Raw genomic sequence first — 17,815 nt, 5'->3', positions numbered from 1 at the left:
AATAGCTCATTTAATTATCATAATTATATAAATATCCTCCACCACAAAATGCTGCACAGAGGTAATGCTATGCAGCATTTTTATTTGCGGTTTCATTAAATCATCTGTGAATATTTTTTTCTTTAGGGACGATATAACTCTGCATATTATTAGTGGAAAGCCGGCTAATGTACATTGATGTCAAGTTCTCATGTATATAGGGATCCAATGCTAATGTAATCAGCACCTTCGCAGGTCGGTCTATAATGGAGAAAGTAATGTGGTTTTGGTGAAGTGTCCTAAAACGTAGTGTGTATTATGTGTGCAATGCGGTAGTTATTACCAGGAAGCTATAGGCCATTTCTTAACATTACGCGTACCTCTATATCACTGACTGAGACCTAACTTTAATTTAGAAGAGGGCATTTCACATGGATAGTCATCTGCTCTACCAGTTTGCGTTTGTGGTTCTTGTTACATCGACTGCATGGTCCACAGGTGAGATAAAAGATGTTAATCCACTAGATACAATGTGGATCTTTTTACTCCACGTAGAGTGATTCTGCAGCAAGTTCTAAGCGGATGTTCATCGTTACATGTATATATGTACTTTGTTAACGCTCCTTACTCCACCATCTATGTTGACCCTGAGTAAGGTGACATGAGAGGAAAAGAGAATGTAACATTTAGGTTTTGAGTGTTTGTGGTTTGATATTAGGAACACACTAAAATAAGCTACATGTGGCTCGTTCTTAGGTATATATGTACTTGTTCTATGTTGAATCGGGAGAACTTTTAATCGAGCTTCTGCAGTGGTGTTCAAATGAATGTTTTAGTTTTCTTGATAATGTAAAATAATTTTTTATAAAATTTAAGTTAAATGATTAAGGTCAAATAAGGATTAATAACGTGCATCTTGGCTAATTATACAAATACATGTATATTTCGTTTGCATTTAAATGTAAGTACATGTAGTTCATCATATTTTTTTCTCTGCTGTCCCAATAAAATTGTAATTATTTGATGTAACTTGATCAATAAAGTAAGACAGTAAGCTATAGCTAGTAATCCATTTTTAATAATTCTCGTAAAAATAATAAATGATAGTATTGAAACAGAAGAGTGGCTAATATGTATAATCAAGTGCCCGTGACGGTATAATTGTACTTAAGGCAATGTGCAAAGAGTGTGATGTCAGACAGTTACCGCATGCCATAGCAACTGAAAAACATATTTCGAACAACAGTGCATGTTTTTGAGGTCATAATAACATGATTCCTCATGCTGTTGGAGAACCATATATTTGGTGTCTAAATATTAAGGGTTTTTTTTTCAGTCGAGACTTTGGAATGTATCTCTTGCATTGCTTACCAAATAACCGGCAAGGACATGGGGACGAAGGACCGGTTAGACAAACAGTTTGCGGCTTGGTATGACTCCGATTGTGCCAGAAACCCGACCGAGGTAGCCAGAACCGTGTCATGCGATGGCTCGTGTATACAGAGTACGTTTACGGCGAGGATTGCCCGACAGGTACATGTAAATGCAGTGGCGGGGAGGGGGGGTGTCCTCCCCCCCCCCTTTGGTTATCGAATTGGAAAAAAATTAAATTTAGTATTTTGACTAGCTGAATCAAAATCTTAATCCGCACCAAAAAGCACCGTTTGCCCTCCAGCATCAACATTTTTCGGGGGTGGGGGTGGGGGTGGGGATGGGGGCTTGTGCGGGTCCTAACCCCACGCCATGGGGGAGAGGGTCGGCTTTGCATCCGAGGCCTTTCATTCCTAAAACTAAAAAAAATACCCGCACCCCCCTTCGAATAATCCCAGATCCGTATTGTATGTATGAAATGTAAGTTTGCATGAGCCTGGTGAGTGCGTTAACTTTAGCGGGCACTCTCTACGCAGTGTAATTGTGAATTCTTTTTTGTTTTTGGTGTACCGGTAAAATGTAAATGAACTCAAGTGAGGTTGTGATGAAATTTCTAATTGTCTTTGTGGGATACAGACTTGAGATCTATCAGACCAAACAGTCAGCCGAAGAGTAGGTAACCTCACGGATACAAAAGACTACTGCAGTAGCAGTTAATTTAGCATCTCAAGTGGAAAACGCTGCAGGATTCTGCATTCCAACAGCTGGTGTGCTTAATGGAGCTGTATCCCCTGCCCTGCCTGTTACTCGTGTACATTTTTTGATATACAGCTGTTGTTTTTCAAAGCGTGCAGTATATAAGATAAAATCTTTCTCTCCCTCAGTAAGCTTGCATTATATGTATTCATTGAACTAAGAACATTTAGCTTACAGCAGGTTTCACAGGCTGCTACCAAGTCAAGTATTGCATTGCAACAAAACTGGCAATTACCTTACTATGCGGTATAAATGAATGTGCTAGGTGAGATTTTTTGTTGTTCTGTTTGTGTTTCAAATCTATATCCACTGATGATTGTGAAATACCAGAAATGCAGAGTATAATTGTATCATTTCCACTGTTATTGCTTTTTTCAGCCTTTGAACAATGTTAATGGGGTTACGGCTATTTTCTTCGTTCTCCTAGGACCAAATGAATTCGCTCCAGAAGTCCGAACCAATGGAAGTACACTTTTTTCTGCGAACCTGCAATCCTATAAAAAGCGCCAGATCGGGATGCAAGCAGCTGTCTGCAAACGCATTGCCAAGTGTCCTACAGTATCTTAATGTTCTCTTTATGATTGGTTTAGAGGGCACAGCACGCACTGGTAAAGTTTGTTACTGCAACTCTGATAGGTGCAATGAAGACACTACATTATTGGACACGTTAGAGAGAGGTAAACTACGGTCTAGATTGTGTTCGGTAATATATTACTCATATATTTTTTACATTAAGATGGCTTATCGTGTCTCTTGTAGAGGAGTCCTTCAACATGATTTTTGAAATACAAAGCAGCCTACAAATAATTGTTAAAGAATTCCTTTTAATATATATATATTAGTAAGAGACTAGGTAATATGTTTGTAAATAAGGAAAACAGGGAAAATTAAGAGTAACGTGTGAATAATTAACTCTTCCAGGAAAGCTCCGCTTATGCCATGACTGTTTATGGATGAAATATTCATCCGATGACACCGTTTTGGAGAGAGACTTGCAGGCAAAGTTTGGTTCGAGAAACGCTACGAGACACGACGAGAATTGCAGGGTAGTAACGCACGCGACGCCGTCCTCCATGTGTAACGGCGCGTGTGAGAGCACGGAAATCAGAGTACAGTTAACAACAGTAAGAACATGTTATCTGATGTGCTTATTCATTACTTTTTATTCTTGTCCTTAGATTTTTATTATTATTCCTTATATATATATTTTTTTTCATTAATTTACTTATTCAGTTATTTACATGAGATATATTTTGATAAAATATGAGAAACCATTTTGTCAGTTTTTATGCATATAAAGGATATTTGTTCTCTGCAATCCAATTTCGCCCATAATAATTCATAATTTAATGGGCACGTCGCAGCAGAGCTAGGACCGACCGTAACAACATTTTACGCAGTTTTTTTGTTTTTTCTTGTATTTCATACATTTTCTTTTCATTCCATAGTCAATTTATTAACTAATTATTTAAATTTTGATTGATGAAATTGGTTTTAATTATTGGGAAATCGTCTTATTTAGTGTACCTTTGTTACAGCCTAGTATATCAGTAGTAAAAGTATAACCGGTCCTGTTTTATGCAATTCAAGGTCATTCAAATTATTTACAGTGTACGTGCCTCATTAGTGGACCAGTAAAGTCATGGGGATTCACATTTTATCACAGAGTCACAATCACGTCCTTTTCAACTTCACATCCTTTTAACTATATTTTTATGTTGTAGAAAGCACGACATTTTGGAGGAACCAAAAACGCGGATCTTTACTTGGTGAACCGATATTGCACCGGTATCAAAACAACGCCGTCTTCTCACTGCCAAGATATTTCTGGCAGCGAGCCAGTCGTCAAACAATTATTGCCAGTTGAGAGGATGGAAGACAATGATTTCACTTTTACTGGAGCCGTGGCTAGTATTTGTACCTGCGACAGCCACAGTTGTAATGACTTTAGTCGGGTGTCATTGACATCGGCGGTCAGCAGTTGCTCTTTTTATCCACGGGTGGTTATGATGTTGACTGTGTTTGTCGTTTTAACAAATTTTTATTGGTAGCGAAGTACAGAGGCCTACGCGGCACCTGCTGTACGTGTTCTGTTATTCTTTATAAAGTTTGGAAGCATTCTTTCAAACTGAAAAGATTTCTCTCTCATATTTCACTTTTCAAGTGGCAAGTACATTTATGTATTTTTATCAGTTTTTATTTTTTTACAATATATGTGTGCTGTATTGGGTTTATTAACGGTAATGTACGTAGATCTCCTGTACAGGGTACGGGTGGTGTATTGTTGTAGGTCTAGAGGAACATGTGGCATATACTGATGTTTACACATTGATCTACGGAAAAAAAAACTTCATAATAAATAGATTAACAAACAAACAAACACAAATGTACAAATGATGAAAATCCATCCATGACCGTTGCAAACCTATACTGATACTGTATTTAGAGGAACCAGGTCCAGTATGACCCTACCCCGATATTCAGTTGTCACTGGAAACTCGCCCGAATAAGACTTAATTGCAATGTGAATTAGCAAGGAAAGTTTGGCGTAGTCAAACGAGATTTTATGGCGACAACTATCTCCAGAGCTTATTTACGCACATGCGCATTCTGCATATTTTTGGATATTATCATTGTTTTTATACTGATAGGACTAATAAAGAGGTGGGACACCTAAAGTTTCACAATCTGGCCCTTTTCCTCTAGTCCACTGAACAGGCTAAATGGTCAGTCCAGTCAGTGTACTTATTCCAAGGTAATCTAACTAGAAAATAACTGCGCGCCCTCGCCTGTGCTTCTCTCCTTCAGTCATTTGATGGTCCATAAACAGCCCAGAAATGCCAACGTTCTCTCCATATTTCTAATCGTACTTGCTCCCGCTACTTGGTGTCATATTACGCGTGCTTCACCCGAGTTAAACTGTTTTTTGATTCCGTATAGCTTAGCGGAGGTCTTTACAGTAGCTTGGTGGAAGTGAAGAAGGAGTGAAAGCAAGGGCTAGACGCGCTGCACCGAGATTTGTTTTGTATTAGCAATATTCAAGCAGGTTTGAGCATCGGATTATTTGTACGGAGATTTGCAACAGAAAAATGAAGATTTTCATCATCCTGTCTCTAGTCTTGCTTGAATCGCAAGGAAGTAAGTGTGTTTTGACAGCCTTTATTTTGAGACGCGGTTGAATGAAATTTTAGAATTGTTGAAGCTGTGTTTTTTATTGAAAAGGGTTTTCAAAAACTATTCCCGCAGATGGTTATTGAAAATATTCATATGTGTTTGAACTTTAACAAATTAAAACAATGCTCATAGCATTTAACAGAAGAAGGAGCGCTATGCCTGAGAGTGAAAAATCGAAGGTGAGTTGTACTATTAAAACTAGGTACATGTTGGTCCCGCTTGATAATTTTTCTTAAAATTCTGCATTACTTAAGAATAAGATCGTCGTCCGAGCTGTTAGTTGTTATGCATGTTCAGTCCGTTGGCGTATCTTGCATAAGACACTTACTGGGTTAACTTCCAACTTAATTTATAGAAAGCAATCGTTCTACCTTGTTATCAATCACTGCAAAGGTGTTTATGAATCGTGAAATCTTATGAAATTTATCTAAATCTAGTTCTCTATCCCTTTTCTCTTCCATCCTCTCTCTGCCTTGTGTCAGTTCCGTTTGGTTCATTTCTCCAAATCCCCTTTCAAAAACGTTTTCGAGACCTTTTTATTTAAATTTCTGTAATCTTGAATGGCATTAATTACCACCTCGAGCTCTTATGTGTGGAATATCGAATTGTCGAGATACAACTAATGAAGTCATTCCCATAAAATTCTAATAATACCGCTCTGATTAAAAAGAGTCCTGTCCTTTTGCAATTAATTGGTCGCGTTGGATAGATACCTAATTACTTTAAGCATTTGACTGATGAGTATTATAATCTGGTATGCCATTGATAAGGAACCAAAGATCTAAACGGCGCCAAAAACCTGTTTAAAGTTGGTCAAAAAGCAAACGGTTGTTGAAAAACTTTAAACACATTGCATTGTGTACTATTCTCACATTTTGGCATTACAATAGTGCCTCGCGTACTGACCCTTCCTTCGTATTGCAGGCATTTATGGATATAAATCATTGTAAAATGTGGCTGTAGCTTCGTATGAATACGAGCGTAACGCTCTGCAAAATCGAAAACAAGTGCAGTTTATGGACATGAGAATGTGTTTTCCCCATTAAACGTATACTAAAAACCGCTTTATTCCCAAAGTCATGTTAATACACGTATATCTAAAAATCCCGTTAAAGCTAGATACCTATCTTTCCCGATATAGACCTTAAAGGTTGGACTGCAGGTTGGAGATTTTATTTTAAATTAAAGGTGCTAGTTTCTTTATTCCTGTTGCATTCATTTAATGGATCTTCAAAACATCTAATTATGCTTGAAACACAGCTACCTTTTCTTCCCGAGACGTAATATTGGAATTTTTCGGGCAAAAACATCATTTTCGGTTTCATGATTTTCTCAGGCACCTGGATAGCTATAAACATGCTTTTAATGGCATTAAAACAAGTGAACAAAATACTACAAAAGGGGCTTGGGGATTTTTCTGTGAAGACTCATTGTTGATTTTATCTATAAAAACGTGATTTTCAGCCCTATTTAAGTACAATCCCACCTTAAAATAATAAAACTCGTTATGAGTGCCCGATGTCGATATATTTATTTCTGGTATTAAGACAATGCAGATCTTAATGTTTGGCCATGTATTCAGAACTAAGATATCTAATATTGGTATGAATATCGAGTCCTGGTGCAGGGACGGGTCGATCAATGGTTCGTAGGCTAAAATGCCTTTTTCTTGAGGAAAGTTAGAATTACCTCGAAAACCCAGACAACATGCATGCCCCTTTTACCATGACTGGTCTTAAGACCGCAAGATTGCTAAAAACCTGCCTGCATAGATTGAAGCTCTTGTTATTAAGGCGCTGACAAAGGTAAGGGTGCTTCGTTTCCTCGTTGCGGATAAAGGGAATTAGTGTGAGTAAAAAAAAAAAAAACGCATCCAACTCTAAATTTAATATTAACTAATTAATTAACTCTTTAATATTAATTTTTCAAAAATCGCTGCTAATGATGTACAGTATATTCCCTTTACACTTTGTACCGCTATTATACAATATATAAGGTATTGCATTCTAGCTCAAGGTAATTTTCTTTTACAGATTTCATACGATCCATGTGAATTCTGGTACAAAACCATAGTCCAAAGTGATATGATAAATAATGTCCTGTTCTTTGATTTATTTTATTTTACTGTGTTTCTCTCCTATTAGCAACGTTTTATCCTCCTTTTACTTGGGGAAGATCATTATGGAAATCCCCTCATTGACTCGTCCAGTATTCAGATACTGAGTATATCACCTTGAGCTAGGTATGCCCTGGAAATGTTCCGCGCGCGAAAAAGGGGTAATAAAGCAACGAGAACCACATTACAGGAGTGCATAAATGTGCACAAATGGCGGTACAGTACTTAGGACTCCGGAATTTACATACAAGAGAATGCACTTAGTTAAAACGGTGAAATAAAGTTATACTGTATGTTGTTATCTTGGAATATCATCTCTTGTTTTATTTCACCAATCCCTAATGTATGTTGTGATGTTGATTATTTATCTTTTGGATTTGGCGATGAAGAAAATGCGGAAGGGTCCTTTATGTATCTGGAATATAATATAATATAATTATTATTATTACTTTATGCACAGCACTCAAACACAAAGACGGGCAATCTTGAATGATGCGGTTTGAATATTATAACCACATGTTATGTATGAGGTTAAGAAATGAAACTGATATTACAGTAAACCAGAGGAGCAATGCAATGTTACCTCCTTTTGCAAGTTTGTTAGTTTAAATTTTGAATAAGCTGTGATAAAACAATACTTCAATTCACCTAAGTATTTCTTCCCTTGCTTGTCGTCTCGCTCTTGTACGCATGATTCATATTTATCCATCAGCAAGTTTACCAATTGTACAAAACTGAAAAGAAACATATGAGTCACTGTTCAAGGCCTAAAATATCGTGAATAAAAGGAATATATTGCTTTCGCAAGCGCATTGTTCAAAGCCCCTTCTTGTATATGTAGGTTAAATCTTAGTCTTAACAACATTAAGGCAGAAAGAATATTATTTTCCGCAATTCTTACTTCAAAATGCCGAGAAAATAATTCTCTCTTCAGATAACAATTAAATTCATATTTTCATTTGAATGAAGTAATTTTTTCTTCAATCAACAGGTTAATATTGAAATACTTTTGCCTCCAATATTTCGATGTCTTATAGAATATCGTCATCACTGGCCAATGTTTAACTGGATAACATATTTAAAGGTCAGTTAACTAACCGGCTGTTTAAACACTGTTTATGAACACAATTTCAACCGTTGTTTAGTTAACGGGTGTTAGGAGAATTTATCCACTGGTTAGACTTAAACACTGGTTAGTGCTGAACATCCTTTATGAAACTGGGCCCAGGTGAATAGCTTCTATTCAGGAGATATACTTGCCCCCCCCCCCCCCCCCCCCCCCACTATTTTGCCCTAGGAAAGGGAGGTAGAGGTCAAGGAGGATGGTACCATCATTTCTGTTGAGACTGGCCCCTGTCTTCTTGATGTAGATGGCTTCAAGGACTTTCCTGTTATGTTCTGTTGGTTCGCTGTCAATCACCTTAATCATTTTCAATTCTGTTTGACATCGAAATATTGGAGGTCAAACTATTTCAATGTTAAGCTGATGACTGAAGAAAAAAATTCTTCATTCTTATAACATTACACAGCTGATGAAATTCTTCTCTGACTTGTTTTCGTTTGGGATTTCAGGTTCTGCGGTTGATTGTGTGTCCTGTCTGTACCTTGAGTCTGATCAAGATATATCAGTGCTGAAGTTAATATACCGGGAGCATATGGATAGTAGATGTGCTGATAGCCCAACAAGCATCAATGAAACTGTTCCTTGTCCAGGATCTTGCATATTTAGCCGCGTTACAGGGAATATATATAGAGCGGTAAGTACCAGAATTAGAAATGATCATGGCCCAAACTTTATCTATCTATCTATCTATCTATCTATCTATCATTTATAATTATAATAATTTTTATTATTAGTCGTGGTGGTAGTAGTAATAGTACTGTAGTAGTAGTAGTGTAAAACCCATATATGTTTCAGCATACTATAGATGTACATGTGCAGTATACATGTATATTTTATGACGTCAGCATACTATAGATGTACATGTGCAGTATACATGTATATTTTATGACGTCAGCATACTATAGATGTACATGTGCAGTATACATACATGTACATTTTATGACGAAATTAAGGCTGCATTCACAACAGCGGACTAACAAGTCCACAGATCAAATATGACCGACCCACTTGAATACTTTCTCAAGGGGAATCTATTCAGTTTCTATTAGCGGATTACACGGCAAGCTTTTTAGTGGGTCGCCATATTTGACCCTGAATTCGGCCTAAGATGGTTACACATATTCCAACTTCAACAGTCTTAGCTATGTTCGCTTTTAGCAAGATTCGCCAGTCACCATTACCTACCGGGGTTGCAGTCCCGTTGCCAGTCAAAATGAGGGGTGTAGTTCCGTGTCCAGTGACCCCAAGGACAGCAACACCACGAGCCCTGGCCAGAAAAGCCTCCAGGAAATCTTGGATTACACTTTGAAGGGCGGCTACGCTATTAAAATAATGGGAAATTTGAATGGGTCTATCTGTGCCTGCAACTCCGATAGCTGTAACGGACAAGACTTGTCGACTCCTGTTGTTCAAGGTAAGGTATGCCCTGGCGGGTGGTGCCGGGGGGGGGGGGGGGGGGGGGGGGGGATGGGGGTCAGCTTGTCTCGTTATATGTACATGTAAGTTATAACATATAAAACAAACGAAAACAATTTAATTATAATATGCAAGGGATACATGGGATAATTTGTTGATTTTATCTCGTTTAGCTTGATCTACTTCTTTTTTGGAGGGGAAAAGGGGCACCTGTCCCTGAGAATTTTAAAGAGAACACGAGACTCACTGTATCCTCCCTCCCGGAACCGCCGTTGGTATACAAACATGAACATGTGCGTGCTCGAAAACACATGCATGAAAATTTACTCATTACATCAGCAACAGTAACAAAGCAAGTGTAGAATACATAGAAAAAATACATGCAGTTATTCGAATACATTAAAAAGCAACGTTTCTTATATAGAAAAAATAATGAATTAGAGGCCAGTTTGCATCACGGTGTTTTGGCGTTGGCGGATATATGGCCTTATCCAAACTATCTATCTTGTTGGAATATCTGTTCGAAAGATTACCCAACGAAAAAAAGCACCTTATCTTGGTTAATAAATGTCAGTCTGGGCTCTTCATTTAAAATAGCTTAGCTGCATTTGCCAAATGCCAACTCGAGTGGCAAGTGTCTGCTCACGCAGGTTATATCTTAGCAAATGCATAATATAATATAATATAATATAATATAATATAATATAATATAATATAATATAATATAATATAATATAATATAATATAATATAATGGTTTTAGCCACTCATTGTTCAACTCTTTTTGTGATATCGCTAATTTATAAAAATTATTTTAAAAATCTACAATTTACAATGCATGTACCCACATATGTACGGTACACACAGCGCCCGGGTGCAAGTGGAGCTTAGTTTAATAAATCTTTTCATATTTCAGTCCCAGAAACGCAGTGCCATGAATGTATGTGGATGGAGTACAATTCCTCAGACCCCGAGTCTCAGCGGCAGTACGACCAGATAAATCCAGCCAGTGCTGGTCTCGATGTGGAGTGTGTGAATGACACAGCTAACACCCCACTCGTGCAGTGTGCTGGCTCCTGTCTCGTGCTGGAGTTTAAAGCAAATATGTCTATCAACAAGTACCCCAAACCGGTGAGTTAGAGCGTATTCAGAACAGCGGACCAACATATCGGCGGATCAAATTAATCCCGCGGGGATTACGCAACAAGCATTCGAGTGTGACAACCATATCTGATCCGCAGAACTGTTTGTCCGCAGTTCTGAATGTGCTCTTCAGCGCAGATTGAATTTTCTTGTTTATAGGCTTATTCATTTATCTTCTGGATCAATGAGGCCCAAAGCCGGTGTGGCACGTGACTAGGACACCCCGTCACGTGACCAGACCATTCTGCTCAGAGAGTCCTTTTCTTATGAAATATGCCAGCGCATTGCTTCTCGGGGAATGTTAAATGCAAAATAATAATAATAGTAATCATTAAAAAATAATAATGATGAAAATTAAAAACAATAATAATTAAATAAAATAATGAAAAATAGAAATAAAGTAAAAATAATAGTCTGTTTGTTTTCTAGCTTTACAAGATTTAATAAAGATGTTGACAAACATGAAGTATAGTTTTATTTGAGGAAAAATGGAGTGTTTCTCATGCAGGAATGATTGTATCAAAGAACTCAATTTTATTTAAAATTCAATTTGCTTTTTTTATCCATTCGTCGCCTTTAGTTTCACCTGAGATTTAAAAGTGTGAAAATACGCCATAAAGTTAAATTGAAACTCAAACAATACCGGTGTAACGTGACACCTAGAGTCCCCCATGATAGAGAGTCCGCCTCGCCCTAGATTTTGACTCACTTACGTCAGGCTTACCCTTACCATAATAACTAAATGGATGGCGGACTTTCTGTTAAACGTATCCTCATTTTCGTTACACAGGCACCAGACCACTGGAAAAAAGTACGTACATGTATTTGATCAAAATATACACAAACGTATGCAAACCGTTCATGTTATTCAAAATGTGAAAAGCTGATTTGGAATTTGACATACAGTATGTACTAATGAACAAAGGCTGTAGAGGTACATGTGTACCATACATGTAGTATATGTATCTCTTTTATGCTTTGACCAAGGCCAATTAAGCATCATCACGATAACTAACTCAAGGAACACTTCCATATAGTTAATGATATGATTTTGTTTTAAATCACGTTCATAATAACACCAACATTTTTCAGGAGGAGAACTTAGAGATAACCATGATAAAGCGGCAATGTGCGGGACTACACTTACGTGACCAGATTCAAACCCTCAGTGACAAAGACGGCTTAAGTTTCTTCCAGTTCGTTCCAAAATCTATCAAGAGTTTAAAGCAAAGGGCCGGAGCATATTTCAATGCTGAGCTAACTTGGCGCACGTGCAACAAAGATGGGTGTAACGAAGGAGACGTACTGACTTCCGAGCAGAAAACGAGTGCCGGGCATGGATACAATGTCCGTAGCATAGTGCGTGAGCTGACCAGAGTTTTGGCGCTAGTCATTGTAACGGTCTTGTTTTGGAAATAAGAGGCACGTTTAAGGGATGCGTTTGTTGTTCATGTATAATTGTTGAATATTAGCCCATTTGGAGTATATCAATTTTCAGAGCAGGGCCTATAAATGCTGTACAGTGCAAATGTAAATTTTCTGTCACCAAAACTTATTAACGTACAGTGTAGCTGGTGTGTACACTCCATGAGGTTTACCCACCAAAATGGATTTTCCTGAAAAAAATAAGCAATTTTTTCGTATTCACGAATCATTTATCTATTCCTTTCTGCACTTGGATTCGACCTTTGATAAAATCTATAAAGGTTGATTTTAGCTTAAAATGACTGACCAGGTGTTATAACAGTGATCATTTTCTATACGCTCCAGTGGAAATATCAACGTCAGGTATGCTCTAAAAATATTTAAGGGGTTAAATCATTTTAATGTGTTAGTCAGTTTTTATGATAAAATGTGGATGGCGAATATAAGCATTTTGGGGATTTTCAAACCCATGGAGTGTACCTTTAATTATTGCTATGAAGTATGTAAACAATTCAATGAAATCTCTTTTTGGTTGTGAAATATTGAAAAAAATTTTATTGTAAATTGATTAATAGTTTGCGATGTTTAAAAAACTATAAAAAAGCATTTAAAAACATGTACCATTCGTTACTGTTAAAGTTTTGCAAACTGCATACAGCGTTAACGAAGCCGTAATCTAGTGTAAAGGGACTTTCTGCATCAGCTGTAGTTGCACTGGTTATATACGTGGTTTACCGATTGTTCATTGTTAATCCAGGATGGTTGTGACGTATCAATCGATGAAAAGGAATGTGTACATGTAATGCCCTCCTTACACGAAATCGCCAGATATTTCGAGTAGACTTTGATGCATTATAAATAAATTTAGTTCGGCGGCTTAATTAAACCCAGGGGAACGATCGCCTGAATCATTTATTCCTGCAGCAAGTTAAGTATTGAGAAATGTAATAAAAATCATCCAGATGCTTTTAACCTCTGTTTGTTCTGTCGTGGACTAATCATGTTCATGTGTTGCTGACAAGGCTTTCGATTTGAAATCCATTTTCTTTGTTGGAAAGGAATAAGTATATCGGAGCAATGCCAAGCAATTCATTGGCATGGTTATTCAGCATGATAATTCTACAAACGACTGGCAAGCACACAACCAGTGTAGTGAAGCGGTGCTCTTTTCCCAGTACAGTATGGGAGGCCAAAAGATGGCATGCAGGATTCGTGACAGGGGATATACCTAGTAGCTCTACCACCACATCCCAATACGGCGCTCCAAGTCCAGGAACCGAGGTAATTTTTAATGAAACTGCAATGACAGGAGAATCGATTCGTCCGACAAATATGGTCAATAGTACAGAAGAGATTACCCCTTATATTTTAACATGCAACAGCCAAGTGACCGGGGAGGAAAACGCCACCGACGTAGACGGGCAGAAGTATATTCTTAGTGAATATATAAATACACTGAACATGTCTGCCTACAGTTGTTTCCAGTTCATTAATATAAGTATGGGTGTGATACAATTGAGAATATCATCCAGGCATTTTCTAAAAGGTCACCCGGGAAATGACATTTGTGACGACGAGCGTCTTCAGACTGTCACGTGGCCTTTGGTTCGACACTTCGAAACCTGGAAGGAGATGAGGCAATACGAGGTCAAATGTCCCCTTGACGGAGCTTACTTGATGTCCTTCGCGAGTGTTCTCAGTACCATGTTCAGGAAGACGGTATATGGGGAAAGCGTCGCCTATCGTGTAAAAGAATGTGAATCTCTTATCCTGGAAGCAGGCTGCCTACCAGGCGAACCAGTTGCGTTGGATTTTAGGGAAGAAGTTTGCCAACTGAGCGATGTGGTTTACCATCCTTACTGCAGCACAGTGTTAGGGACGTGCTTAGGTTATTTGAATACAGGGAGGTTCATTTTTATACTTATACAAACCAATATCAATAAAAACGTCTTGACATTAAGGTTCACGTCAAACGCGGACAACAACTTCCCAGCTCTTCTGATAAAAGGTGCTCTTTTCGACCCGACGTATTCAACAGGCGACCAAAAAATGAACCCTCTATTTGTTTCGTTGCATTTGGCCAAACAAATGACCATTCAAACAACAGCTTGCAAAGACGATAGACAATGTGATGATAAATCTGTCTGTGATATGGGCCCGATAGGTCCTGCCGGGCACCGTTGCCTCAAGCATTGTGGGCACTGCAACAATACGTTCAATAAAATAACCAGATTTGGTACCTTTGCGGATCAATATTCAGGTATGTGGGAGGCAGAGGATGGCGAAGTTGTCAATATAACCGCCCACGCTTTCAGCATACTGACATATGGCGTACTGGAATACATAGCTTTCCCTTCTCATAGAGGAGCACGAGGCCACGTTGTCATGGCGACGTTAACAAATAGCTGCCGCGCCAGATATAAATGTTTGGACTTGTCAAGGCTGTACTTGAGTAATGTTCTATATTGGCGGATAGGGACAGGGTTTGAACCGTGGCCGGGGTATGGTCCACTACTGGTCAGTCATAGGTCAGTGTGTTTACATCATCGTGGTCATTGGACGGAATGGCAAAGCGTTAAAGCTGTTAACGTATCAGTCCTTTATAATACTGGTGTTAACGTGCTATTCACATGGACAGTTCTTCCCATAGGCATTTATATTTTGATATGATTATTATAGTTTTAGCTTTTCAGATATACTGTTACCACGATGAGGAGAACAATCAGTAAATTGATTAAATTCTAAATTTTTCTAGTTCATTCAACGAAAACGTATCTTGGCTCATACCTGCCAGATCATCTAATTCTACCCATTCTTTCCTTTCGAAAAAAGTGTTGATTTTATCTTATATCTTTTAAATATATTCACCCATTCAATAATATAGCGTTACCAAAGTACACGCACTGGACAATAGAAGTGTCACCCCTGAATCGGAGTAATCACAGTTATTAACCTGAAGAGGCGGAATATAAGTAATGTCAGAATATCGGTACAGTTGGATTGTTCAGTCAGAACCGTTTCTTTTGTGAAATTTGATGTTAATAAAATGATACCAGGAACATATCATTCGACAGTCATTTATCTCCCCCAAAGTATTGGTTCATTAGGGGTGACACTTCCATAGTCCAGTGTGTGTAGGAAAACGCCAGGCTCACCTACAGCAGCTTCGCAACACGAGTCTTTATTATCTATGATTATTGCAACTTGTTCTTTATATTTCTTATCAGGGGCCTGTCTCCTAAAAAGTATTTAGTTTGTGGACTTACTAAGATTAGCCGCTTATATGTAAGTTACTTTTCAGAAAATCGTTTACTCGATGATTTTACCAAGTTCTGGTGACAGTAGTTCAAACAGGTCAAGTACATTTATTGTGACCCTATCATTCTTAAATGCTCATAGAACAGCAATACAAAGATAATTTGGCCGTCCCACTTTGGCAGTCTACACTGTTCAAAAAACGAGGCATTTTGTGAAACAGGTCCCAGATAAAAGTTGATCAAAACCAAAATCATCACTTAATATAGGCCTATACAGCATATGTTGACTTGCATTTAAGACCAGATTTGAAAGAGCTCTTGCTGCGGCGTCTTCGGCGGGAACACAAGCTCAGTTCATTAATGTGCGGCGATTAGATGGATTGCATATACAGTATATCTTAGTACTGCTTATTATTCTAGGGAAATGACCAAACATACATGTACCTTTCATTTTTCTGGTTAAAAGATACAGCCTTAACATTACAAATGAAATTTGGCTTTAATTTGATTTAATTTTAATCACCTTTTATTTGGCAACTAAACATCGATTTAGATTTTTTCATCGAATACAGTATAAAGCTTGTTTATCCATGATGAAAATAGTCGGTATATACTTTACTTCATAACACGTCTTTTATTTTACTTGTATTCATTCATGTATGCTGCTACAGCCAATTTTTGCCAAATTTAACAGGTTTCGATACATTTCGGCTCTGTTTAGCAACAATACCTGCCACATTTACTGTAGCAAGATGGATCACAACCACACCTATATGCACGTTTCTTTATCCCCTGAAAGCAAACAGAAAGTAGAACATAACAGTTTTATAAAGGTATTTTCATATATACATGCATATTCATTTCAAATATGAATATTAAAAAGTTTGCCACATCTGTGTTGGTAATATATTGTTTACATACATAACCAATATATAAACTATTAATTTAAATTCTGGAAAGCACGGTGTATATAGACATGCATTCTTGCAGTGAATTGATGCTTTAGTAACGTGTTATGTATAGAGGAGATACCTGATTAATCCACGAAGCCTCTTTGTTTTGAAGATCTGTAAAGCGTTCGAGAACCACCCCTGGGGCAGCGTCTGCCACTTGTATGGCGGCAACCGCTACAAGAACCACCAACGCAACCAGCAGCTTGTTCATCTTGTCTGTGATAAGATAAGAAATAATTAATTTACACCAGCGGAACTTTTCCAAGAGCTTTAAAGGCTAAAAACATTCATTGAAACCGTGTGGGCTTTCATTTTCCGTGTTATAATACTGTCGACTATTGCTTTCCCCTTCTGGTTCTGTATTTGATTATAAAAAACTCACTTCCTTGTATTTTACTAAAATGGCACTCACCGTACGTTAATTTGCTTTACCATATCATAAGTTCAGCCAGGACTTACCTTGACAAAGAATGTCGGCCAGTATTTCTGAAATGCTTTCGCTGAAGTCAGAGACCAATTTATCCCGGTTTCTGTACTATGTATTTATAGTGTTTACTGTTGGTAGAAAAAATTATGTAATACATTAGTCAGTTATAGGCATGGATTATTTCTAGAGTGGTAATAAACATTACAGCATATTACAGGAAACGTTTATCAAGCCGGCGTCCTGTTTTGAAGTCAATTAACTGTTTAAGTTAATACATTAATGACTGACGTTGATAACCAAGTCAGTCGAGATATATCAGGTAATAAGATGATTTCATGTAAAGGCAATCTCCTTCGTCGTATGAGGCTGATGTGATTATGATATTGAATGATTTTCATTATTTTCGTACTTTATTTCACTGAGCGTTTGGGTAATTATTGAAATTATTACCTTTTTTATGAAGGATTTTCACGTGGGTGTCATGACGTTTCAATGTTTTTATTCTTTTTTTTTCTTTTTCTCTACGTTTTATTTTTTATTTATCCCTTTTTTAGCCTGTTATCGGTAAATGTGGACTCCTATTCATATGTGAGATGGATTCATACATCGATTTTAAGATAGTAGAGATGCAGTGGTTATATTGGGGTTTTTCATGAACGTAAGTGAAATCGACACT

General features: G+C 37.6%; 2 protein-coding genes and 1 long non-coding RNA gene across 4 annotated transcripts; 2 read left to right on the top strand and 1 right to left on the bottom strand.

Annotated features, from left to right (window-relative positions):
* On the top strand, window positions 1-4,843 carry LOC106153028 (uncharacterized). The gene is made up of 5 exons (XM_013526794.3): window positions 1-477; window positions 1,316-1,512; window positions 2,534-2,783; window positions 3,028-3,230; window positions 3,831-4,843. The coding sequence occupies exons 1-5, from the start codon at window positions 411-413 to the stop codon at window positions 4,155-4,157; spliced, it is 1,044 nt and encodes a 347-aa protein (XP_013382248.3). The 5' UTR covers window positions 1-410; the 3' UTR covers window positions 4,158-4,843.
* Window positions 4,844-5,047: 204 nt separating this feature from the next.
* LOC106153029 (uncharacterized) lies at window positions 5,048-13,474 on the top strand. Of its 2 annotated transcripts, none has more exons than XM_087008628.1 (5): window positions 5,048-5,244; window positions 8,969-9,153; window positions 9,678-9,933; window positions 10,851-11,065; window positions 11,868-11,921. In XM_087008628.1, the coding sequence occupies exons 1-5, from the start codon at window positions 5,196-5,198 to the stop codon at window positions 11,904-11,906; spliced, it is 744 nt and encodes a 247-aa protein (XP_086864754.1). In that variant the 5' UTR covers window positions 5,048-5,195; the 3' UTR covers window positions 11,907-11,921. The 2 variants fall into 2 exon arrangements, with proteins under 2 accessions (XP_086864754.1, XP_023933230.2); XM_024077462.2 differs by lacking the exon at window positions 11,868-11,921 and adding an exon at window positions 12,170-13,474 and having other exon boundaries at window positions 5,052-5,244.
* Window positions 13,475-16,370: 2,896 nt separating this feature from the next.
* Window positions 16,371-17,282, bottom strand: LOC147763013 (uncharacterized). The gene is made up of 3 exons (XR_015333453.1): window positions 17,172-17,282; window positions 16,792-16,928; window positions 16,371-16,551 (listed from the first exon to the last, which is right to left on the bottom strand). It is a non-coding gene; the product is annotated as an uncharacterized LOC147763013 (long non-coding RNA).
* Window positions 17,283-17,815: the final 533 nt, after the last annotated feature.

Source organism: Lingula anatina, chromosome 3 (genome assembly GCF_051362555.1).
Source record: "Lingula anatina isolate TDL-2025a chromosome 3, LinAna3.0, whole genome shotgun sequence".
Classification (NCBI taxonomy): Eukaryota; Metazoa; Brachiopoda; class Lingulata; order Lingulida; family Lingulidae; genus Lingula; species Lingula anatina.
This window is presented reverse-complemented; position numbering and strand designations above follow the sequence as displayed.